At 39.1% G+C, this 27,162-nt stretch overlaps 1 protein-coding gene across 1 annotated transcript in view; it reads left to right on the top strand.

The window, feature by feature from the left end:
* ARHGAP10 (Rho GTPase activating protein 10) overlaps positions 1-27,162 on the top strand; it is a 144,326-nt gene that overhangs the window by 96,387 nt on the left and 20,777 nt on the right. The window contains exons 19-20 of the mRNA XM_005485312.4: positions 7,256-7,406; positions 22,190-22,352. Coding sequence (XP_005485369.2) covers positions 7,256-7,406; positions 22,190-22,352 — 314 coding nt within the window. The remainder of the gene's footprint in view (positions 1-7,255; positions 7,407-22,189; positions 22,353-27,162) is intronic.

Below are 27,162 nucleotides of genomic sequence, written 5' to 3'. Positions count from 1 at the left end.
TTGTTGTTTTTGCCGGGTCTTGACTTAGGTTTCCAAGTGCCATCTTTCATCTTCTTAGGGCTTCTCACACTCTTTGTAAAAGAAAATACATGCAAACATTCTCCTTCTGCATTATTTTCTTTTGAGAAGTGTGTAATGTTTTAGAAATCAAGGTAATTAGATTGACTATTCAATCTTTTAATTTTTGAGGCGTTTCTCTGCTATTTTAAGTAGTTCCTGTATCTAAACAAGATATACATAGCTCTTATGTGTAACAGGGAAAGGTAACCTTTTTAGAATACTCTCCTTGGTGTGAGTTAGAGTAGGTGAGCACAGAAGAGAAGGTGAACCTGCTGTTCCTGCTGGTGCAGTGGGCAAACGTGGAGGTATTCCCAGCCTGGTATGTGGTTAACTCTCTCCTTTCCCTCGATGGCTGAAATGGAGTGGTTGTTAGCAGTGAATGGGCTGCATCAGGAGTGTTCTTCTCATGAATTGTTAAAGGTGGAGTGTGATGTGATATGGTGGAGCTGCAGTCTTTGTATCAGTGCTACTTTTAGAAAGGCTGACTCAACAAACTCAGAATTCGCCAGCCATCAAAGGACGTGCGTTCTTAACCTTGGTATGGCTTTCTTTTTTTTCCCCCCTCCTTTGCAGCTGTCCTCTGGACTGTAATGTTGTGTTTGCAGGCCTTTTACATTCTTCCTTTCATCCCAAAACTTGAACTATGCAGTTCAAGGCAATCAGGGCAGATGAGTGACTAATTATTAGAGTCTACTGATACATCAGGTCTGTCTGAAACTTCCTGGGTTCTTTGTCACTCTTGTAGTTTACAGATTGTATAGATCTCTAGTTGTTTTTGTATAAGAAGAGGAGATAGCAGATACTCCAGTCAGAAGGAGATTGAGGCTCAGAGTGTCCACAAATCCCTATAAGCAATGTTTCATTTAGTTAGGGGTGGTCCGGCTGCCAGGCAGATGGGCTCAGCCAATAATATCTCTGCAATGAAGAAAAGACTGCCTTGGATAGATTCAATTTTAATTTATTTATTTAGAGAGCTTTGTGGTTTGGCTCACAGCCAGGGATGATTCCTGTTTCTTGTTTTGACGTACACCTGGTTCCTTTCCAGGCTGCATCTACTGTTGCACTGCAATTGAACAGTGTGTGCCAGGCAGCAACAAGGGCATTATTGATGGGCTCTGGTTGGTGGCCCTCTAGAGACTGAGCCACAGGTAGTTTTCAGTTCTAGATCTGATTCTACCCCCCACCCACCAATACAATGGTTGTGAATAGCATATAAATGTATTTTGTGGTTTGTAGCTGAATTCAAGCCTCCAAAGCCTCAGAAAATCTGCACCTTGTGCACTCTCTCAGAAAGCAGTGCACAGCAAATCATACTTCACAGTATACAAGTGTTGAGGTGCTAAAGACAGGATAGCTAATTTGAGGCAGGCACATCTGTATTGGAGTGGACATGATGGTAACATTTGGGAGGTAAGTTGTTTAAGAATTCTGATGAAGTTGTTGATAATTTTTCTTGGAGAATTTTGTAAACTTTTAAAAAATATTGAATATTAATTTTAGAAGTAATCAACTTTAATTACATTTTGTACACTGAACACATATTCTGTTTTGATATCAAGAATTCCTTTATTGAATTGTGTTTGTGAACATGAAAAAGAAATAGATATTTTGACTAAAACCAGGAATGTAACATGTTGATCTAACATTGTCCATAGAAACGTAAAAATACGAACTAGTAAGAAACTACAATAACAAAGGATATTTTTAAAAAAGATTTCAGTACTCTGGAAGTTGTATAAAATTATTAGAATTGGTGCAGAAATCAGTTTTGAAATAAAACTTTTGTCCTTGCACTCTAGAAATTGATATTTTGTAACTTCTATTGTGATTAAACTTTTAATAACTCCAATTAGCTCCTGTAATCCCTTCAAACAGGGAATAAAAACCCTAGAACTTTTCATTTTATTGAATGTGGTTTTTGCTGTTAAAAAATGGATTACAATTAGTGTGCAATTAGTGGTTATATTAGTGGTTAGTGGTTATAATTAGTGGCTGAACTATTGTAGTAGTGTTTTAGGATGCTTGTTTTCACCTTGCAATTTCTGAAATTCTTATATCTACAGTAAAATGGTAATTTGACATAAAAGACATCATTGCTTTGGTTTCAGAAAATGGCAGAAAGCAGGGTATGATCACTGTCTTCATTATCCTAAGAGGAAAAAAATGTTGAAAATTATTCTGAGTAAGAGCACAACTGTGAACCACAAAGACTGTTGCCATTTTTTTAGTGTTTTTTGTCTCTAATAAAAATATATGATTTTTGGTTTTGTGCAGATTGCTGGCTTTAACCTGAATTGGGCTTGCCTTACATTGAAACAAAGCTAAGTCAAGGAAGGACCATGGTGATCAGCTCCTCTTGCACTATCCCATTAACTGCTACTGTATAAAATATTCTTTGATCAGCACATATGATAGCCAGTTGTCATGGAAATGCAAGGAGTACCTTAGGGATAAAATGTGTAAGGGGAGAGCAGTACATGTGCCACAGCTAGATTATGTTTTATAGTATTCAATGAACATTAGTGGAAGTGTCTGTGTTTGTATCTTTTATTTAACAATGGCAAATCAAATTGGAATTTTAGGGGAATTGCCCAAATAGAAATGTATGTTGTTCTTATCATGAGAAATACTCTTCTCCACAACATATTAATGTAGTAGTGAAGCCTATCCCACTAGTGGAATTCCAAAGAATTTGGAAGAACCTTGCATGTTCTAGCTTCCCTTGCATATAGATGCATGTTCTGGATGCTTGGTGTTATGAGAGTAATAAGGGTTTTTTCTTGAAACAAAACCATGGCACTGCTTTCTTATAAGAAATCTCACTGATTTCTTATCTCACTGATTTCTTATAAGTTTATCTTCAGTTCTATTACTAAACCTCCAGTTTTTTCTCCCCTCTTTTTCACCCCGTTCTGTCCTTGCTGTTTGCTTCCCACTGATTTTTAGAGGAAATTTTAATTACCCCAGTGAAACAAAGCAGACAGAGATGACCTGATGTCTGGGTCTTTTCCTCAAGTAATTCCTGGCAAACATACTGAAATTCATTAATTAGTTCTGCTTGAGACCAGAATGAACAGATCAGTATTCTCTTGTAGCAGCAGAATCTAATCTGCATTTCCATGTACAGCTATACATCTAGTCATAAACTTGTGGAATAGGCCAAGGTGAATCCTCCCAGCCGTGGGTTTTCTCAGTATCTAAAATCAGTTCTCGTAAGAGCTCAGGATCTAGAGTCCAACACTGTTGTTGCAGATTAAGGGGAATCTGGCAAAATTGCTTGGGCTGCTGCCATGTGGATCTGCTGGTAGAATACAGTACGATAATATGTTGAATTTGGCTCATTACTCTGAAGAAATGCTGCCATAGACACTGTGGGACACAGATTTAGGAATTGGAATGGCTCTGTGTAGGGATGATCTTGGGCTCACTGCTCTAGACAGAACTGTTATTAGTGCTGTATGCCCAAGATGGTTTGTGGTTTGTTTAGGCTTGTAAAGCATCCATTTTATACTCCTACATAGAGAGAGAAATAGGTCAGACTTACCAGAGTTTTAAATTGATCCACCAGAGTTTCATCTTTTCTGTTGTAACATTTACGCTGCAGGTTCCGAGATTCATCCTCTTGTTCATTCGGTGTGTACTTTGAAATTTTACTTTCATATAAGATCAGACCTAGAGAAGCATTTACAGTAGTGGACTAACTGGGACTGACTAACAGAGGGATTTGTTGCTGGATTAAAATTTTGAGTGCTACATATATTAGTCTTCTCCCAAGTGTAAATTGTTACATTTAGCTTCAGAGTTTACTCCCAGGTAGGTCAATAGCAGGATGCCAGAGCTTTTGAGAACTAAATTGTAGAGAACTGACAGTCTATAAATCTCATGCAGTTTGACCACAGTGTCAAAAACCGTGTTAACACTGGAGGTGACTGTGAAATCTTTAAACTTTGAGGTTGGCTTAGTATATTTTTATCGCTTCTAGAATGATGTAATTCAATGAGCACACCTCGCTCTTGTCTTTATTACAGGAATTAGTCTAAGCTGTGGTGACTTCTGCAGTCCAGATGAGTGATAGTGGTAGATCTGACCTTCAGGGGGTGTGGTTTTTTGAGCAGCAAAGCAATCATCTCTTAAATAGCACATTCCAATCTGTTCTTCCTCGGGAGAGTTTCCCTCCAACTAGATATGTGTGATTACCTTGCCATGCATCTGATAGCAGCTGCTTGTAGGGCAGGACAGTACTCGTAAACTTGCTCACCTGTGGTCCCAGGACATGCTTTTGTGCAAGTCAGCCAGCACACAGCGCTGCTGGGGCCATTTCAGGTGTTCATATCGTGTGTGTGAGATGTTGAATTCAGTCCTCTGTGTGCATGCATTGGGCTTCTGACAACAGGTCACTTGCAGCTGGCACCTTTTATTAGCCATGAAACATTTATCTTCAGTGATGTTTAAATAGTTAAAAGATTAGAAGCAAATTTGAATAAAACCAAAACCAGCATTTCTCCCCACAGCTTAAATAAAGCAGCTCTCCATTCCCTCAGTTCTCAGGCAGACCTAGCAGTGCTTCTGTCAGTGCAGCAGACAAATATCCAAACCATGATGAAACACATTTGTCTATTTAAGAGAAAATAAAGCAAGAAAGATAAGCTGAGTGCTGTATGTGCACTTCTGAAGATGGAGGTTGATGTTCTGCTTGCTTTTCAGATGCTCTCCTTTGCGAAACTGTAGTATGATCTGAGTCTTTGGCCTACAACAGAAAGACGTTGCTTGCTGCTGAAAAATGTCTAGATGGGGCTGGGCTGGATTTTGTTTTCCTAATAAAAAGGCCTAAAACGATACCAAAGTAGGGATGAACACAACTATGAACTGCTTTAAAGAGCAAAAAGTCTTTTTTTCTTTTGCCTTTGCGACTCCTAATTTCTCATGATAATAGTTTTAAAAGAGTATATTACAATATTTGTGAGAGACTAGTAAAAAACACTGAAGAAATTCTCAGCCACCTCTACAAGCCACCTAGAAGCACACAGGAAAGCTCATCTCTTATGAAGTACTCCTGGGAAATACTTGTTCTTCTCACCACCACTAATTTCAGCAGAGATCTGTGGATAAGGCTGTAGAAATAAACACAGCTGTGGAATGTGGCATAGCAAACAACATGCTGAAACCTCTTGGCAGAGAGTTGTTTGCCAGGGAGCCCAAATGCAATGCTTTGTCCATGGAAAAGATGGCATTTCAAGTTTTGGTACCTTTGAATGTTTCAGAAGCAAATATTTATCCCTAAACCTGCTCAATCTAGCCCTGTATTTACACATAAGGGGGCAGTGTGGTACTGTTAGCCAAGTGCCATGGAGGTGCACATCAGATTTCACTATTATGTATTGCATCATGTTTTAAGAAATGGCTTTAGAACTCTGAGCACAACTAGAGCCTTGTCACTGCCTGAGAGTGCTGCTGTGTCTGTGCTGGGGAGAACCAGGTTGGATAGCTTCTTCTCTTCTTTGTAAACATTTTGTTTTTAGAGAGGCGCTGTCTTGGCTCTCTCTCGTAGTCCCTTGTTCGTAGGCATGTGAAGGACAGGGAGACAGTTTTCCTAATGCTGTGAGGGGGAACTTACAATTAGAACATTTTTACCTCCCCCATGGCAACATTCACTTACTGGAAAGGAAAGGAATGTTTCCACTGAAGCTTTCCTGTGCACATCATATGTGCACTGCTTCCCAGTTTTGGGAATATGATAATTTCTTCACTGTTTTCATGGAATATGTCCTTTCTTGATTATTTTGTACCAGCACAGCCTTTTACCTGCCAATACAAAAGTGATGATTACATGTCTGTAAGTCAATGCATCCCTAGGATCTTGGGTCATCTTCTTCCCACATGTTAATATTCAGGGTTAACAGGCCAGGATATGATGGCATTTAGGGTCTCTGGTACTTTTAACATGGTGTTTTGAGTGCCTTACTACAGGATGCTTATGGCATTATTTCTCACCCTGTCTGGCTTTTAGTGTCACACTGCACCTGGCACATGCTGGTATTATCCAGAAATGTGTTATCTGTGTTGTCCCTTTATAGTTTCTGCATGAATTTCTACTTTATAGAAAGCTTCCCCTTAAATATTGATTACAGTTCTCCTCTGCCACTTGTCCTTGTAGTAAATATTATAAAGTTGCAGAGCACAGGAACATCATACACTGTTTCATTACATCTTGTTATATCACTGTGTTGCATTGCTGTGAGGTGCTGTACAGACACAGGAGTTTTCTGACACAGCTCCTGTTTGTGTTTTTCTTTATCTGCTGCTTTGTCTTTGCTGAAATACATATGAAGCCAATTTGTCCATGCCATGATTACTTGTAGAAAGCTGCTGGTAAATTGCATGCCAGCACACTGATAATTTATAGTAGTTAGTCAGCACTGTTGGACTGTCCCCTTCATGTGGCAGTTAAAGTGCTATCAGGTACAGTGAATCTGTTGTTGGTTAATTCAGAGAGAAATGACGTGGTGTTCTGTGTGGAGTGGGGATATGCTGATGGTCGTGACTCAAAAGATAAAAGGATGACAGCAAATGCAATCCTTTTTATATGCATCTTTGTGAATGTCAGTATTTAATGTAAAATTATCTCAATATGGAATAGTTAACAGAATAAATTATCACGTGGTTTGTTACTATGGTATTTCTCATTAAAAACCCTTGCCCACAAAGTTTTTCCCCTTGCTTTCTTCAGGAAAGTGGTGTTTCTTTAATTAAAATGGCTGATATAATGCTATTGCAAGTTTTGAAAATTAAAATGGGTACTCTGGAAACATTACATGTTCTAGCTAAAGCTATAAAGCATTTTGGTTACTGGTTCCTAAGTTAGTATCTTTCATTTTCTCCTTCCCCTCCATCCTAGCTGGTAAGTGTGGCTGCAAATGTTTTATGTTTGAATTAACTGATTGGCAGCTTGGTTAATGGGTAGACAGTGCTATTGGTTATTTCCATATTATATTTATTTATTTATTTATTTATTTATTTTTAAAGCACTCATTAAAAACCCACAGCATACTCCCAAACTTGAAGGAATGGATTTTTTGGCTCCTGTCTGCTTTGAATGAAATCCAAAACAAATGTTGTTTGATAATGGTTTACAGTTGCATTGCACAGGTTGCTCGTCATGATAAATAATTAACACCCTTTGTGTTCTTGATTGCAGATTTTCAAAACCCTGCCTGATGCTACTTTCCCTGAGCCAATCTCTATGTCAGTATCTCCTCCAAATGCCCCACCAAGGCAGTCAAGAAGACAAGGACAGCGTATTAAGAGGCCTCTGGCTGTTTACAATCTCTGCCTGGAGTTGGATGATGGTAAGATGTTAGTAGTAATTTCAGTCCTGCATCAGATGGGCTGTGTATCCTATCTCCAGGAGGTGTTTTCATTTCATGTTTCATTTGTATACATGTGTGGATGCACATTCACGCTGCTTTAATTGCTTTGGAACATGCAAAGAAGCAAGGAGAGCTGCAGAGAGAGGACAGCAGGGAGTACTGTCCTGTGACTTATGGTTAAAAGTAGGACGGACTGTTTTAAATATGCTTTTCTCCTCTAAAAAAGAAGCAGCTCCTGTTTCTTTGGGGAAATCTCTTTGACCTCTACTGAAGATTACACAGCCATAAGATAAATGGAGAGAGAACTAAAATTAAAGCAAATCTTTTATGAGAAGAGCTAATGCACTTTACAGTTAAATTCATCTGGATTAAAGGCTCAGGTCACCACTGCACTGGAGAATACCACTACTTCACTTGAATCTTTAATACCTTGCTGTAACTAGCAGTAAATACTTGTCAACTTGCCTTACCACTGAAAAGCAATGGAAAAAAAAAAGAAGAGTCTTCCTTTTGCATGGAGTCTGCAGTAGCAACGTACAGTGAGGCAAAGGGTTTATAATAACATCTTATGTATTCTGACTGTTGGCCAGAACCAAAATCATTTTCCTGAAATTTCATTGCTTGGGGGTATGTACAGTACTGAGGAGGCAAGTCAGGGCTCATTTTGTGTTACAGTTTTCCTCCACCCTATTCCTTTTCTCTCTCCTAATGTTTTTTGCCAATTGTCTTTTCACATGAAGAGCCATGGGATCAGGGCACAAAGTCCAGTTACAACAAGTGAAAATAAACAGAAAGGTTTTGGAATCATGCAGTAGTAAGAGATTCACTGGTGAACTGTCGCTAAATTAGTGGTTAACAGTGGTTGGTTTCATAAGACAAGAACACAAATACCTATGACAGCTGTTAAGTGCAGCTTTTAGAAATAAACTCAGGACTGTTTATAAAAACTGCAAAGCCAGTTTTGCAAAGAGTCAGCAAGAAATTCAGCATTCCTGCTATTGGATTTGATTCACCAGAGAGATACAAAGTCTGTGTCTGTCTTTTCTTGCATCAAATGTGAAACTAAATGCCTTGACTAGAAGATGTTTAGGGGTATCTGCTTAAAAAGCTTAAGATGTGTTAATTTGAATAATATGCTCCCAAAAGCTAAGAAAGCTCTTGAGCTACATCTGCAATAATAAATTTATTCTCATCTGAAAAACAAAGGCAAACTGAAGCCACTCACAGAGCTGCTCACATCTTATTTTGAATGTGAATCCTAGCAGGACCCAAGATGTACCACAGCTTCTCAAACTCCATGGAGCAAGGTGCACACTGAGGAGTTGACTTTGACCCAAACACTGCAGACAAAAAGCACTTGATGGGTTCTTATTCTGAGAGCCAAAAATACAGTGTTACTTTTGAAAACTGTTATAAAGATTCTATTTTGCCAAAATGCAGTCCATATTCTTGTTTAATTTGGGCATCTTGGCAAAGATCTGGGATGTTAAAGGCTGTAATAGTTCTATTTCATGCAGAACCTTGGTGCTTGTCTGGGATTTGTAGTGGGCTGAACTGCAGAATAGCCTAGTACATCATGGTACGTATTAAAACCATAGTGAACTGCTGCAGGTGAAATTTCGGTGGGATCTGGCAATAACATTTCCCCTTGTAACTGCTGAAAAAATACCCTCTGTGGTCTGTAAAGCCTCTACCAAGGGTAGCAGGATCCTCAGGCTGTAGGTAGCTGCTGGCCCCATGCTGATGGCTCTTTTCCTTGTTCAGCAGCCGCTGTGTCAGGACAGTGGGCAGTGGTTGGGACAATGGCTCTCGGGCATGCACATGCAGTGCCTGGAGCCCAGCTGTGTCACTGCACGCTCTGAGCCACTGCCCCAGTGGCTGCAGGCTCTGTGCATCAGCCAGGCTCATGAATTATCTAGTCCTTGAGTAGAGCTCAGTGCCTCCAAACACACTCTGTGGCCTTCAGTTGCTTTCTTCTTTGCAGAGGGGGTGAAGGCATAGAAGTGAGCCTGGGCTTCATTCCATATTTACCTAGTTTCTTGGCTAACAAATGCATGTTTTATAACTGCTCTTTGGAAGATTTTATCCTGTGTGTGTTTTTAACAGGAAATTAAACATTAAACCCCTTCCCTCCCCCCCGCCCCCCCTCATTCACAATGGCATGAGTTAAGCACCAGGCACAAGCCAGTGTTTTGTATTTCCTGGATATGGCAAAATTATCATAATCTTGTTTTAAACAAGCAACTGATACATATTTATATGTAAATATATTTGTAGACAAATATATCTCTAAAGTTATGGTAATTGTATATAAATATTCTCTATGCCTTGAAACTAGAACTATGTCAGAGACAAAATCTCTCTGTGCTGGAAAACTTCTCGAGTGTATTTCTTTTAGGATTGTTATGCAAACCAGGAAATTGTTAGAAAAGCGGAAACAAGTCTTTAGCTATCAGCTGCTCCAGGGAGTTAACAGGCTTCAGAATCCACTGCTTGAATTGGAAATGCAGGGTTCAGGCCAGGTTTCTTTTTAAAAGCACGTTAGCAGTCGAGAAGCTTCTTGACTGCACAGAAAATGTATGCAGCAACCACCCAGAAAGGGCTGTAAGATATATAAATATTGATAGATATAATAGCTGAAGAACACACACTGCGTTTGATAAAAATCTTTATTTTGCCTTCGAGTAATTAGCTGTACTGAATTCTGATAGTGCATAGATTTTCCTTCCTTGTACATGGCAATTAGATGATTAAACCTATTTGCAAACAATTCAAGGATTGTATTTACTACCATGAGGATCTTTGTTTCCTGAAAGACCGACTTGTATCACAGATGATGCTGTCTGTTTTTCTTTCAACTTCTTTCTTCTTTGCTCTGTGGTAAGCCAAGTACTAAATTTTCACTGAAGTTTTTTGACATCCTAGTTTCTTAAGTAGAACTGTACCTAATGGGGAACTCGGAGCTACTTTCATATGTGGCCTAGACCCAAGTTCTTATTTCAGCAAAATGCAGATTTGTCTGAGATTTACATTAAGACCATTTCCCGTATTTTTTGGCCTTCTATTCTAAATGAAGATTTGGGATTTGTTTTTTAGTGGTGGGTTGGTTTTGATTTTGGTTTGCTTGTTTGATTTGGTTTGGTTTTGGGTTTTTAATGGTTTTAAAATTTGGGTTTTTTTCTTTTTTTTTTTTTAATTTGGGTTTGGTTTTTTTTAATCTATAGAGATTGCTTTCTTCTTTCCCCCTCGCTATCTGAATGAACTTTACAGTGAATAGCAGTGAAAAAACTCCTGTGACTTACAGTCTCAGCTATGTACAAATGACTTTTCATTGCCTCTCTGTCTCTCTATGCAGACAGGGAAAGACTGTTAGCTAGAACTGGAAGTTGTTTATCCCATTCTAAACATGTCATAGGATCTTTATTTTCCATTTGGGCAGTCAGCATCTATCAGAGGAGATTGCTGTTTACATTTCTCCTAGAGGGTAATGCAGATTTAAAATTTTGTTCCCTTGCAATTTTATTTAAATTTTAATGTACCTTTCTTGTCTCGTAGCAAATGCAACAGGTTTGGGATTTCTTTTGTTTGTTTGATGCATTCTTTTTCTTGTATTTTCAGTGCCAGAGACTTAGAGATTATTAAACCACTTTTGCAGGGCTGTTAGAGCAATATGGGAAGAAAAGTCCTGTGTAAGGTAGGCTCTGTAATGCAGCCCATCCAGATTGAGCAGAGAATCAGCACAAGTTGCATAAGTCACACCTGGAGTCAAGAAATGGGTCATGTGTAGCACTTTGTCCAATGACAGAACAACTTGTTTTCTAAACCAGAATATACATCTTAAACCACAGGGCCTGCTGATGCCTTATTCTCTTTGAATACTCTCTAGGTGCCAAAATTTCTCCTTGGCGCATACATGGACATAGAACATTAGTGTTGAAGGAGGGCTGCATTGTTCTTTTTTTAGGGCATTTGTGTCCTATCCCCTCACTCTGCAATCATATAGGGTGTTTTTGATAGCCTGCTGCTGCTGCTGTAAATTAAATACTGTATTTACAGTGATGTAGAAAACAGATTCTTCTGCAGAATTTGAAAAGAAATAGAAATTAGAACAGCTACTTAACCCTTCAAAACTTTGTGCTGACTTATACTGCCCTTAGAAGTATTTCAGGACACAGTTATGAATGGTATTTTAGTGTTGAATAGAAGTAGCTGGTCTTGATTTTTTGGTGGGGATTGGAGTGAGACGGTGTCTTAATTTTGGTGATAAATTAATTTCCATGAATTACTATGTCATTCAATTAAATTACTTTATCAGAGTAAATGTGATGCGTGTAATGGCTGCATAGCAATATTCCCTCTCCTTACTCCTCCCCCATCCCTTCCTGCCCCAAACACAAGTAAAAAATCATAAACTTCATTTGGAATTACTGAACAGAAAACCTGGATGTTAGAGGAAGCCTTGGATTTATGAGACTGGTCTTCAGGGCTGAAACAGCCCAGAACTGCAAGGTTGCAGGTGTGAAACCTGGCCTTGAACTCTTTCTATTTCTGACTTTGCTGCTTGGAAGTGTTTCTGTAACCTGGCACGTAGTAGGGGAAATGGAAAGGAAAGCAGCTACATAGGCATATCAAAAAGCCATAAGGCCCTGCAACACTTGCTTACAAAGCTATTGTTAACAGCTGAGCAGAACACAGCTATGCTGTCACAAAATAAATGCACCAATGTTAGTCATGAGGGGAAGATCAGGATGACTGTTGTTTGCCATGTGGAATTTCAGACAGTTTATATTTCATCTTGCTGCAAGAGTAGCTCCTGCAATTCTATGTGATTCATCACGGCTTTTCCCACCTGATGGCTCCAAGTAGGCTGTGTGCTATACAAACTTAAAAGTATTTTTGAGCTACTGCCAATGAAGGTAAAGCTTTTTCCTATGTAATTGTGGGTCCTGTTTTCCTATCAGAGTTGACTTCTGCTTGGAGAGCTTTGGGTCCACAGAAGGTACTTTTTAATTTTTTTTTAAGAGATACAGAATAATTTTGGTGCATACTTTGCATGCACAGTATACATTATCTGGTCATTTTATCCCTGTGAGTAATCTTTTTGCTGTGCTGCTAGCAAAAATCAAAATTGTGTCATGATGTAGTAAACATCTCCTAACTTTAACATCTCATTGAATGAGGTGTATCAGATCTTCATGGCTGGTGTGAGAATTGCCTTAGTTTCATTGCCAGTGCTTGTCTGTTTTCAGTGTATGAAATCTAGAGGCTGTAGAAATGTTCAAAGTAAACACATCCACGTGTTCACACGCATGCATAGAACAGGAGTCAGGGGGCAGGGAACTTGAGTAGACTTAAAACTAGAATCTGAATTGAAAGAAGGAACAGGATCAGTCTTTCCTTGAGGCCAGACATTATTAAAAATCTCTGACCTCCTGTAATAATCCTTCATCTCTTTAATTCTCTACCTTCTGCACACAGACACACAGGGGCAGATAATGCTGTAAGAAGGCCAATTTGGCATGCTAAAAGCCATTAATCCCAGGCATGGAAGTCACTGACATATCTTTACTACATGCCAGCTGTGCCCTGGCCAACCTCTACTGGTAAAAGTAAATTCTTTCACCCAGCACACAAGAGCGTAAGTAGAGCAAGGACTTCAGCTCTTCAGCCACCTTCCTATGGATGAGAACATGCATTGCACTGAATTAGGGGTTTCCTCACATGCTCCTGCTTCTCTTCACTGGTGCAAAGAATAGCAGAGATCTTGCAAGGGAGAGCTGGTGAACTTTTTATAGGGCTGATATGCAAGTTAGAAAATATTCCTCTTCTTGTTTTGCTCCCACTCTATCAGTGTTTTTGATTCAGTCAGAAAAAAATGTCTTCTTGTTGGCCTGTTAGCTTCTGGAAGTTTTTGTCCTGTCTGCTCTTCTTTTACTCTCTAATTTTCTGTTTTCTTCTTTTAAAAGTGGCACTTAGTGCAAGGTGAATCACATTGCTGTCACTTCTTTCCTTCCCAGCTGTTTTTGTGACTTGCTGAACCAACAGGGAGATTGAAGATGTTCTTAGGGGAGATCAACAAACCTGTCACCTGGATGTTCAATTGAAACAACTGACAAAACTTCCCCTAAGGGCTGCTTATCTTGTTTTCTGTAGTTTTTTTTAACGAGCCATAGGTATCCTGCTTGATCCATTCCTCTACTGAAGTCACTCCTATGGCAAAAGGAGAGAGGTGAACAAAATGAGGAAGGAGGCACAGGCAAGTGTCAGCAGCACAGTGAAAATATTTCAGAGTGGCTTTCTTGTGAGAGACCCATCAGATACACAATGTGGTAGCAGTTAGTCCTTGTCAGTGGACAGGTTGTGGAATTATTGGTGAGAAACTTCTTTTAAGAAGTCATAGGAAGCAACTGTATGTGAAGCAAGCTTAATAGCAAGAGAAAAGGAGACAACAGCATGATGTTATCCCTGTTTGACAGCTCAGGGAAAGAGCTTTTGAACACCTTACATTTTGGGGGTGGAAGCACCCTTACAGACAAATCTTCCAGATTCTTGGTGCCTGAATTGCCAGCCAAACAGAAAAGGAAATGGAATAATATTTTCATGGACTTGGAGTTTTTGATGGTATTTAAGAAGTGCTTCTGACTTAGGGAACTTTTAGGCCTGGTGATTGTACCCCTTCTTGATCTGCTCTGGTTTTTCACAGTTCTCATTCTCATGGATTAAACTAGAGGGAACACCCGTGTATGTTTCAGTACAGACCTGGACCATAGGTTAATGTTGCCTGGACTGGTGGAAACCCAAACTCAGTGCTACCAAAAAAACTATGGAAGCAGTGGGACAGTCTGTTTATCTTAGTATTTGTCAGGATTTTCAGGAAGTAGCTTCAGTTCATCATTGCATTTTTCAACCATGAAATTGGTTGGCATCTGGCCAGGCTGGTAAGGCTGGAGATCATGTGTGGTTTCCTGCCAAGCCAGCTCTGGTAAAAATAAGCAATTGTTGAGTTTAGACACTGCTCTTGTTATCATGGTGTACACAAATCAAAAGAGGAACCCCTCTGCAGGCTTGTATCTGATTTCTGTTGTTTAAAAATTTAATTGTGTGAATTAATTAACATCCCAACATTGTATCTGTGACTGTCTTGAACTGTTTTTCCACAGCTTGAGGAATAAATGGGGATTCTTTACCCATTTTAGTTTTAGATTGCTCAGTGAAGGGCTATGTGTTTTTTGGATTTTATTGATGTAAAATAATCTGAGCAGTATTTCTTCTGATTTTGAAAGGTGGCCGGCAGTAAGGGGGATATTCATTAAAATAATTGCTTAATTTTTACAGGTTAATTGTTTAATGATACCAGGTAAGTGTGTCTCTAGAAAGATGCTTGTTAAAAATTGAACTTTGCATTTTAGAAATGGACAAAAAAAATCAAAAAGGAGGAGGCCAGGACAGGATGATGGTCCCCAAACTCCACTTGCCTATAATTAACTTGCAGATGAGCACATTTCTTTCCCTTTCCTAACCCCAACTCAAACACCTTGTGGCCCTTTTGGCTACAATTCTTGAGTTTCATCATCCAGTCTTGAGGCAAATTCTGCCTAGCACAGCTTCCTCCTTTTCCTGATGTATCTGAACCATTATGGAGTTGGGGAAAACAACCTTGCTGCAGGAAAGTTACTTTGGGCCTAACATATGCATGCTGCTACATGCACACATTTGAAAAATATATCAAAGTTGGTCTTTATCTAGGAAAAACTGTAGTCAGCTCAAATAATTGTGTTAATTATTTTGTCTGAGAGAAAAAAAGTAGCTGGAGCAGGGATCAGATTCTTGCTGCATGTGTTCTGTGTGACAGCATGAAACTGATGGGAATGGGGGTTGTCTGCTGTCCATTTGCTCTGCTGGCTTGAGGCTGGATGAGTCTCTATGTCTAAATTTATGTAAGAACTAACTGCATACCAGGGCAGGGCTGTTTTGTATAGGCTTTGCTACACTCTGGGTTATTAATGGGTACTTTTGGATAATGGAATGTGGTAGTACAAATCTGTTTTTCTGTGTTTTTACATGAATCTGACCTCCAAAATACCCATTATTCAGGAGCACTGAAATAATTCTCTTGTTTAGTTTTAGCATTCACTATGGTCACTTTTTAAACCAAATTATAGGTCACTATTAGCTTGCAATCACACTGTCACCTTGATTTGGAAACTGCTTGTTTAAAAAAGCAGATTCTGTGGTCTGGAGGTAATAAACAATTGACCAGTTTTAGTTGCATGACAAATGAAAGTACACAGCTTCTTAATTTACTGAGAAACTGATGACTTGGCTTCATTACTTCAGAAAACTTTTTAAAGTTGGAAGAAGTAGAAGAATATCTGAGTGCCCCTGGTGTTTCCCTACCACAGGATGAATGGTACAGTAAACAGTGAATAAAGAGGGCAGCCCTGCACCTAGAAAAGGCTCTTCTTGACTGCAGATTCCTCTGATAACTATCACAGAAAACTTTCTCCAATGGACTTGCTTCTAGCTTTCCAGGAATGGCTGAATTCTTTCCAGACTAGTTGGTACATCACTTCATGGGATCATTTAAAGATTTATTAACTGTGTGAGGAAACTTTGGTTATGCTTTTTGTGTCTGTTTTCTGTAGATGCTGAAGATCTAACACGTGGGACTAAATACTTGCTTGATCAAGGATATTTATGATACCAATATTTTTTTCTGTCCCCAATCTGAGATTCCTATTAAAATGAAAATATAGTATATACCCATAAATTAATGTAAGAGCAAAGCTACTTTCTACTTGGTTGAACTTCTGGATTATTGTGGGACATGAGCTATTTATGGGGAAGGAATGTTTGCTGTCTCAGAGTGGGATGCAGCTGTGATGCTGATGGGGGAGGACGGGTGGCTGCACAGAGTGTAGCTGCTGCTTCCCCACCTCCTGATGCAGAAAATGGCAGACTTGAGGGTGGCAACAGGGATTTTGCAGCATCTTTAACTTACTCTCCTCAGTAATTGTCCCCATCATGCCTTGTCTATGACTCCAACTGTTTGTGTCAAAGTTGAAATGGATTTTATCCTCCTCTTTTACATGATTTTACCATGATTTGTCCATGCAATGAACATTTAAAACATATATGACCCTGCTGTTTGGTATATTCTGTGTATCTCAACAGAAACAGTTACATATTCCTCATTTACTCCAGAAGAATTCTCTTTCATAAACTGTTCTCATTCTTTGGTTACCCTTAAACTGTAGACATTGGTTGTACTGTTGACATTAAAGATTAGTCTTGCTTTTAACATTAAAACATGTAATTCATTAGTTTACTTAAGCTGAAGTTAGAAGAAAACTGTTTCTTAAGCAAGTGTGATAGTGTTAACTCTGTGCTTTTCATGGTCCTTAATACAAATGCTTTTTTTCTTATTTAGAATTCTCAGAGTAAAGTAAGGATCTGATTATTGACACTGCCAAAGTATTTTGGGTTTTTTTTTTCAACTTTGGATGCCAACAAAAAATATTCTTAGACTAGCCAGATGGAAAAAGGAGAAAAAAAGGCAGTGGGGAGACATGTCATGCTCAGTTAGGTAGAAGCTTAGTTCAGATTTCTGGTAAGGAGGGTCTGAAAGCTTTTACTATCTGAGGTTCCTTCACATAAAAAGCAGAAGGAATTGAGGGTTTTATGTATTTGCTGCATATGAGGTAGGTGTGAGTCTGTGCTGGTACTTTGGGGGTATCTGTTATTATGAGAAAGTGTGACATGAGGCAGGGAAGGGGGGAAGAAGGAGGATATTTGGGTTAGAAACTGAGGGGTTAGAGGTACCAGCTAGACACACCAGTAAATTGTTAGGATCAGCCTAAGATATTTATTATTTTCTAGATGGAGCTGGTCTGAACCATGAACAGCCATAAAGGCAGAGCAGAGGGTGTCTGTTGCAGAGGCACAGTGAAAGCTCAAAGGCTTGGATGAGTGTTGTGATTAGATCAGTGAAACAAGAAGTTCATTTACATGACAGTTTAAAAGGATCCATGCAGTCAAAAAATTTAAATAGTATGCAAAAGGTGGTGAGAATGTGAAACAAGTTTTAACTCTCTTGATAGTAAAATTGGATCTTACACCTATTTGTGTAGGATGGGGACATGAATTGTAGAAGCAACTTGATGGCAGCTCTAGAAAGATGGCCAAGCTGAAGGCACTCAGAGCCTTCCCACAAATATGACGAAGGGAAGGTGAAGAGTTGATGGCTGGAATGTTGACAGAAATTTGTGAGATGTCATATAGACTTACTGCTTTTGTACTGAGAACCCTCATGTCCTTCATCTGTTCAGGCTCTCTTTGGCACCCAAAAATGAGTGTAATATGAGAGAAAAAGGAGGGGGATTGACATTTTTAGAAGGAGAAGGTGAAGGCACCAAGAACACCAGACTGTATGCTCAAAGAATAATATAAATGAGCTTTAAAGGCAGTCACATCTTGCATGTTTTATAAGGTAAGAGCTTATTAGAATTCAGGTGGTAGGAAAGAAGAGTAGGAAGTTTCTGGAGCTCCTCTTCGAAAAGACCTGTCAGCCCAATGTGGCAGTCAGCTTTTTCATAGGAGTTGGAGACCTGACAGTGCTGCTCACTGGAGAACAATGCTGGAGATAAAGAGGAGTGAGAGGAGAGAAGTGGTAAAATATACTAGACTATCAATATTAGGAACCCCTGACTTCTGAGGTAAAAGGAAACCCATAAAGCTGATTCAGTTCCAGCAATGTCCTTAACATGCACTTGAAGAAACAAAACATGTCAAAACTTAAAAGGCAGGTCTCCAGCAGTTTAGGGTCTTTACTGGTTCTACAAAGCAAACTGCAGGAAAAGGGCAAGGGGGTGGAAAATGGGGAAATAGCTAGAAGTCAATGTATGTTACAAGTTCTGAAGAAGTGTCAAAAAGAACTTAGTTATGATAATCAATGTGTAATCAAACATAGATGTTCACAGGTAGGTCTGTTGCTAGGTGAATATTTTGAATAATGCAAAGTCACCTAACTTGTCTGAAAAAAGGTCTCTGGTCATGAGGTTCTATAGCTTGGCAATGTTAATTTTTAAAACATCTTGTACCTTGCTGAAGAAGTTTGAAGCAACTGGAGGAATGATGATGATGTAGCAGTATTTAAAAAGGTAAATACAGATCTTTGACAATATATATGCACATGAGACAAAGGTAGGTGACTTGCAAATAATAACAGGCAGTAGGGTTATGGTTGTGTGCTAAGCTGCACCCATTCAAACAAAGTAAGTGTAGTTGTACTGAGAAACAAATGTACAGATTTTAGAGGGAAAACATAGCCCAGAATTACAGAAAGGAGCACATCCTTAGAAACAATGACTCTCCTAAGTTTGTTGGTCACAGAGGCCAATCAACACATCATATTATTAATTTACATTAATGGCTAAAACAAATGCCAGCCCTGGACTGGCATTGGGACTGATGAGTAGGGGTAAGCAGTGGAATTAATGCTTAATGTCATTCTGATGGAACCACAGCAAAACCCCATAGAATCACATCTGATGTAGCCTCTTCAGAGAGAACACTGGGAAATTGTAACAGCTTTATAAACCAGGTATGTGATTCCAAAGCTGCAAAATCCCTCCCAGTAAGAGATTTGGTGTAAAACTTAAAAAGGAGATCATTGAAATACTGTCACACAGCACAGAAACCTGATATGAAAGGCAATATAATAATTAGTAGCGCATATTACATGGGTCATGCCTGAAAATAAAGCCTAACAAAGTGAAGGTGCATGCATTGATTGGCAAGTCTGTTAATTAGTAACCAATTGATTCTTCATTCCCTTTATCATCTGCTGATGTTTTCAGACAATGACTATTTGGAGATGTAGTTTGACCCCGATATGAAATGGGCATTAATCAAAAGCAGGTTATTAAGCTGAATGAAGAGATAATGAGGCACAGTCCTGTTGCCTCTGCCATGCACAAGACTTACTGTAATTTCTTAAGTTAGCAGAACTTTTGGCACTGACATATACAGGGTGAGGTCTTTGTGCTGTTGCAATCATAGCAATGACCCTATATTTTGAGGATTTAGGTTTGGAGCATATATTGTTTCTAATAATGAAAATGTGCTAGATGGTCATTAGTCATCTGTATTTGCAGTTATACAGAATTGCCTCTTCCTGAATAAAAATATTGTTTTACTTTAAAAATGAAGATAACTGAAGACATCAGAAATGTAAAGTGTCTTTGAACATGTTTTTAGAGGGTTTTTACTTAATCCCATAGAATTTAGCAGACATTTTCCTGTTTAAATACCTGATTTGTTTTTACTGTGCAAAACCCAGTCTTAGTTTTGGGAGTTCAGTGCAGTACAGACTGTGAGAAAATACTGGCTCAGGAAGGAAGAAGTAAAATTTGAGGAAAGATTTAACACACAGTTTAATTTAAGATAATGTCAAACATAATTGCCTGTATACTACAGTCTCCAGTGTCGACTCTGCTGTGCGTGACTGAAGTGTTCAGTGTTTTGGGGTTTAACTTCTTTTGTGTGTTCTGGGAAACAATTCAACAGAATATCCTCTGCATTCTATAAGGGGGTGCTGTGAGCTGGTCATATTTGTAATATTAAGAACCAGATTAATATTCCTTTCAAATGTGTTTTAGTAATGCTGAGTGAATGGTTAAGGTAAATGTGACCTTCTAATATGGTATATGTTGTTTGATAATATAGACTGTGCTACTACTACTGCTTTGGAAGGAAATTGGGATGGATTAAAAGAACTTAACTCCAGTTCTAAGGAATTCAGAAAGTAAGGTTGCAGTACCACTGTCTGATCTCTCGGATGTTTATCACTGTGACATGTACATGTGCAAATTAGATGTAATTAATTAGTTTTTACCTGTGATTTACTCCTGTGATTCTCATGTTATGTAAATGTGTAGCAGCAGCACCATGGCCTTGGTGCAGTGGGGAGGTGCCAGGTGAGCAGGATTGCCACAGTGCAAGTGACTCATTTTCCCAGGTAATGTTCTTCTCCTCAGAGCATATCACACTTTGGTGCTACAGGCTAATTTAGATCCTTAAATTAGCAGCTGCTTGGGGAGAAATTTCCAGATGATCACTTTTATCATTTCACTGTTTTCAGTTGTATGTCATTTTACTCTCTAGGGAAGTTGTTCTCTCAGAGCTGCTGGGAGGGGGTGAGGATGAGATGGCTGGGGAAGCAGCTGAGGGCTTTGCTAACTCTGAGCTATTGTAGCAGAAGAAATTGAGGCTGTGACAGAGTTATGAGGAGGATTTTTTCCATCAGGGGTGGCTTTTCATTGTCCACATTTGTTTTGCTGTGGTGTTGAACTTTTCATTAATTAAGAAAAAAATCATAAATTAAACTATTGCAACAGTAATGCTTAGCTTGATGGAATAGAGTTAAGCTCAGTTGTTCCCTGAGCAGATGCTAATTAATTTAGAAATAGAAAGTAATGTTGTACAGGACTTCATCTTGTACATTACTATGTATGAGACATATAACTTGTTAAGACAGCATGATATTTGAACAGCTTTTGATTGTATTGTTTTGATGCTGTGTTAGGACATAGTTGTTAATTTTCTTTCCCCAAAAACTTTTGGCCCCAAAAGAGCAGAACTCTTTTACAAAGATGGTGAAGACAGTGGTATCTAATGCGCACTAGCCTTTTCTGGTGGTGTTATTTGGCAGGCTTATGGGTTGTGTTCATGAGTGCTACTGGGAGTAAGATGGATAGAGGAAGGGATGCAGGGAGCCTTGTAAAGAGTGGCTGGAATTGATCCTTATTACTGTTAAATATTAATATATTGAAAACAGCTACAGGCCCCTTTTGAGACTGCTGGCTTAGCTGTGCTGGATACTTTAATGCTTGCAAACATCCTCATTTCATGCACCTCCTTTCAGATTTATGAAATGTACAGCTGATGTTTAAAAAATAAAGATTGAAAGGAAAAGGCTATGTGGGTGAAGGTGAGCTTTTCAGTGAAGAATGTGCTGTTTGGCTTGATGTGTCAGCATGGTTTGCAGTGACCTCTGTGACACAGAGGTAACTTTATCTTATGGTTCTTGGGATAGGAATGCTATTCCTTTAATGTTTTCCTAATCAATCATATTTGAAGATGTTGAATATGTTGCCTCTCAAGTGATATCCTAAGATTAGCCTAAGAAAACAAGTAGATCAGAATACAGTGAACTCTCTTAAAATAACACCATTAGAAAGGAGTAATAAAAGTAACATTTTTGGGTATTGTGTGTTTGTTAGAGATCTCTTGCTTATTCTGACCTTTCTAAATGTCATTGTTTCATGTTTGAGAAGACTGTTCTTATTGTATTTGAGAGCACTCATTTCCTCAAATGTATGTTAAATTATCTTTAGAGACTGTTTTTAGGGAGATGTGCAAATGCGCATAGCCTAAACTGTTTTCTTATCATAAGTGTTACCTTTGTCTAAAAACACCTCCCCAAAATTTAGCATTTCATTCACATAAAACACAACTGAAAAGGGACTGGGAACACAACACATGTTGCATGAGAAGAAAGCCTGGTGAGAACAGTGGGGGGAAATTGTGCAATGATACCTTTTGGGGAAATACTGGGAGATTTCTTGTCCTCCAAAATACCCAGTGGAGATGGAGCAGAAAGGTTTATTCTCTTACATACTTCAGGGCGTTATCTCCAAGGCAGACTATTTGGCTTTATGAGATAATTCCTTCACTATCCTGACTTGTTCTCTTTTTCCTAGCTGACAGTCACAGCTCTCCCAGAGAAGACACCCCAACTGGGAGCATGGATTCTCTTTCTTCCCAGTCTCCAACACCTGTATTCTCCAGCAGCCCCCTTGGCCTCTTGGATGAAAATCACCTTATCATGGACAGCGGAGATCTTGCAGGCTGGACAACAAATCTGTAAGTAACTGGATATTAAGGATGTTTCCACTGGTATGATTGTGAAACACATTTTCCTTTTCAGTTTGGTGAGGAGTGATTTTTAGAAATTGCATATAATTGTGTTTGTTTTCTTCTGCTACAAAAAGATGTGTTTATGTGTTGTGGTGGAGCTTAGAGCCTAGTTGAATGCTTGTAGGAAAAAATGTTCTATTGAAATCTACTTCATTTTCCTGTTACCTGTTATAACATTTTAAATGGTTTTAATTTATTTTATTTAAGCAATGAATATATAATTTGTTCTCTATATGACATTTTACCCTAGTTTTATTTCAAGAAAACATTAAGGAACATTTAGATGCCATACTGCTAAGATTTTGGGCCCAGCTTTTGGTTTGGATAAACACTCTGCAATGAGTGTGTGCTCAGATGCTATTGTCTAAGAACATTATTATTGTTTTTAATCTCTTCTTAACAAATTAAATGCCTGGTTTCCAATGGAAGTGCAGTCTGTCACGTTCAGTAGATGCTGTAAGTGTTCTTTTTTTGAGCGTGACTTAAATTTAGCAAAAATTGACGTCGAAATGTTAGTCCTGACTCTCTAATACATGTTCAGGTTTGATACACAAAAAGCTGACCATAACTTGTTTTTAAATCAGAGTTGAACTTGAATTGAATTCTCTGGTTTGCTATTCATTCAGACTTTAAACATTATGAAGACAAACTTTTCCAGCCTTTAGTGCCAAGAACAGTGGAAGGAGCAGGTCTGGAGAAAAGATCTGTTACAAGTATTTTCCATAATGGCATTCTGAGTAGCCAGCTCTGATGATGAAACAACAGTAAAATGTATGTGTAGATGTACATAACACATGAGAATATATAGATAGTCATAGAACAATTATTAGCAATAAACTGCTGACTTGAGTGTTTATTAACTAGAACAGTTTTTTTCTCTCATATGTATTGAAAGAATTCCAGATTTATAGGTATTTTACATAAATGTCGTTTCTTCAGTAGAGGTCTGAAGTTACTCTTCCTTTATCTTCTTGTACTATCCTCTAGAAGTGAGTAGAATTAGCAACTAATTGTACTTACCAAGGAGAGGTGCATGTGTGGAAAAGATGCTGTAGTTGGTATAAAACTGGACTGTCAGTGAAAGCTAATTAAGGAATGCAGGTTTAGCAGGACAGTGATAATGTCACTTCAGAGAATAAAAGGAGTGTTGGTTTTATCCAGAGAGTTTGGATATCCAAGGAACTTCAGGTGTTTGAAAGAACACTGCTTTTTTTTGGTTTGTTTATTAATTTTCATCAAAAATTATACAGCACTGGTGTTTTGGAAACCTGACTTGATGGCTTGAGGTTTTCTGCTCAGTTGGAAACAGTACTTAGAGTTCTCTTTGGAAGGAAAAAAATAAAGGTGCATGGTATGTGCATTTAGATAATTTGTCAAAAGTAGTTTCTTTCTTCCACTCGCCTGTCTGTGAAGTCTGCTTAAGAGCTGCCTCTGTAACAAGCCTGGACAGTGACAGAATAGTCTGTGAACGTTGCATGCTTTCTTTCCTCTGCTTTCTCACCTCAGATTGGCCTCTCTTCCCCTTCTAGTTCGGGTGACTCAGAGGACCCTGCCTTAATAAATAAAACCCAAACCAAACCATAGAGCAGCTCCAGTGTAGTGATAGCAGAATGTAGCTCAGGTAGCTCTCACAGCTCCAGGAAATGTAGCACTGGCTGTTGGTTGTAGACTATTCTCATAAGATGGACCAACCCTTAGAGTTAGGTGAAGAGCAAACCTGTTTGTGCAGAATTTCAAAATGTTTTGTATTTTGAGCCAAACTGAGACAAAATCAACCCTTTCTGAAATCCACAGTATCATCTCTCAAATGGTATTGCAGGTGTTCAGTGATCTGCAGCACATGCCATAGTGAGTCTAGGGGAGATGGAATTACACCAGCGGATCCGGTTCCTCAGGTTCCTGCTGATGTTTGTAACACATGGGTGTTCCACGTCAGAGATCAATCACTCCAGAGTTATGCAGTCAACAAGGTGATGGGGACTTCTTTGTGGCAGAAGATTGCTTGCAACTTGCCCCAGGGGAGGCATGTTGCATTGTAGGTCAAGATGTGTCAGATATTTCAAGAGCTGCTTTACACCAGTAGTTTGTTTTAAGCAAGAGTACGTGATGGGTAGCAAGAATACCTTTTGTGGTATTTGTTTTCAAGAAAGAAGCTTGGTTTTTTTCCAGAATGATAGCTGTTGTCACCGTGATGTTTCCTGGCAGAGATTTTTGTGATGGATGCCCTTTCCTTGTCCCACCTAACAAAGCAAGAGCTACAGCTTCCAACATGGTGAGGTGAGCACCAAATGGAAGCAAATACACCCTCACCTCCTGATGGGCTCTAGGAGGGGCTTCATGTCCATAGTGGTGGAAGAAGCAAAGAGAGCAAGGGGTTTGCCACCAATGTGAAATATCTCACAAAGGCCCAACTGCTCAATTGTCACGTCAATATTTAGAGATGTGCTGTGCATACGGTGTAGCTTGAAGGTGATGTTTCACATATGTGCCATTCCGAAGCCCCGTTAAGCTGTTGGTTTTCATGTCTGTAAGTGTGTGTGTCTGCCTGATGCTAGATTTTCTCTGAAAGCTCTGTGTGGATCAGACATATGTCCTGTGTTGTCACGTGCTGCTGTAGGGGTGAGTAGGGACTTGGGTGATGCTTGGCAGGGGTGGTTCTCAGTGGAGACCTGAGTTTGCTGCTTTAAGACTATCATGCACCCTAAACTTTCTTTAACCTTTTTCCTGAAGTTATTTTTAACTTCACACTTCCATCTAGAGCCAAATACTAAAAATAAATACGTTTTATTTTTACATACACTCTATGGTAGAACATAGGGGTTTTTTTTCCCCTGTCAATCACCAAGTTACGCAGTAGTTTCTGTAGACACAGGATTCAAACTCCAGATAGCCTAGATGGGTGAATTGCCACTTCTACTTGATGGAGCACTGTGTCATAAATATGTACTGTTTGAAAATACCTTCTATCCAAGGATGCTTTGCACAAGGCATTTCAAACATAATAAATTCATAATTATAGTGGTGAGCTGAGTAAAGGATTACTCTCCACTAGTATGGACATTTTTTCCCTTTAAGGTAGAGCAGCAACAGCAATCTTGTTTAATGTTAACCACAGCATTTGCATTCTTCCTTTTTTCCTCTCTTACTGTCCATACAGACTCTCTCCTACACAGTTTCTGATTTTTCTATTGCATTTGCCCAAAAAGTAAGTAAATCTACCACATCTCTTCTTCAAGAGGCTTGCTGGCTTTTTGCTGGAGGATATGACCCTTTCTAATAGGCCCTGAAAAATAGTGCACCCTAATCACTCAGATTTTTATTCCTGTGGTGAAATTTTTAGTAGTTCAACACATGTAGTTTCCTAGGAGGAGTTCAGGATTTCAGCTACTAAGAAGCTGGATAGCCTTTCTAAGCTAGTCCCCAGACTGTTTTGATAGTAGTGATGGTCTTGGAGATATGGATTAGAAGGAGTTATGGGTAGCTGTTAAGCTGCATTTGAACTGTGGAGCTATAGTCAATCCTCCCTTTCACCTGCAGTTGAAAGTTAGTGATATAAAATTTGAATTTCATCCTATTGCACTATGGCTTTGCACATGCAGCAGATGACAGTGATGGCTAAACTGGGTATACACTTCATTGTTTAATAAATATACCTAAGTAAGTAAAGACAAAGTCCAAAAATTGAAAGTCCTCTTAATAGTGAAGGAGGTGGTATTGCCAAAGTTTCAGTATCACATGTGGAGTGGTGTAATTAAATTAAAACAGGACGAGGGAAACTTTTTTTTTTTGCAGCTGCTGTGGTTTGATTATAGAATTTACTTCCAGAATCGTTTATTGATGATCCTGTCCTATTCAGCCTTTCCAGAGCTCTGGCTGTAATGGCAGCTCACCTCTGATGGATTAGTACAGGTTTCCCTCATTGCAATGACTGATTTGTCAAAAGGTGGATTACAAGTCATGCCCTAAAATACTGTGGGCTGCCTTATGTCTTTTTTCACTTGACCTCAGAATGAACCAAAAAAGCTGAACACTTGGTATTCTCTGGACTCGCTATGTGTTGTAATTAATCTTTCTGAGGACCTTTTTATGATAAGGAAAGATTTGTTGCTGTAACTGGCCCCTTGTTGTCACGAGATTTCTTTGTGCTTACAGTACAATGCCCTGTGCCAGGGCTTATCTACAGACATTACAGACTTACCCCTCACAGTGCTGGGTTTTCAGAATTGGGTCAGTCCTTCTTTTTTTTTGTTGAAAGTATCCTACACTTACTGCATGATCACTTCTTCATTCAAATCATGAAAGCGAATGCCTTGTTTCTCAGCTGGAGAGTCCATTCTTGGGATCTGAGACTGCAGGGTGTCTGGGTTTTCCAGGGGGCTGGAACATGGTGACTTGATGGTTGATCTGGATGGAGTTATGATGCAGGATATGGAATAGCCTTCCTCAAGATGATACTGAGCATCTGTTTACCTTGCTTGTTCTTCTTTCCCCCTCTAAGCCTTTGGGATTTTGCAGTTGGAGGGGATGGAAAGCACTCCTGTCCCTCAAACATTTTCAGTAGTGTAGGTGGGTGCAGGGCTTGTTAAAGCAATTACATTTCTGGGCTAAGAATGGTAAGATTCATAGTTTCCAAACTGAATCTCACCTTGATGCTTCTGTAGGAGCATGCGGGGTACAGTCCTGACAGTCCAAATACCAAAGTGTATTGGTGTTCAAAGTGTTCAAAGCCCAGAGGAGAAGTGGAAGCACCAATATA

Source organism: Zonotrichia albicollis, chromosome 5 (genome assembly GCF_047830755.1).
Source record: "Zonotrichia albicollis isolate bZonAlb1 chromosome 5, bZonAlb1.hap1, whole genome shotgun sequence".
Lineage (NCBI taxonomy): Eukaryota > Metazoa > Chordata > Aves > Passeriformes > Passerellidae > Zonotrichia > Zonotrichia albicollis.
Note: the sequence above shows the minus strand (reverse complement) of the source record. Positions and strands in the feature narration are given on the sequence as shown.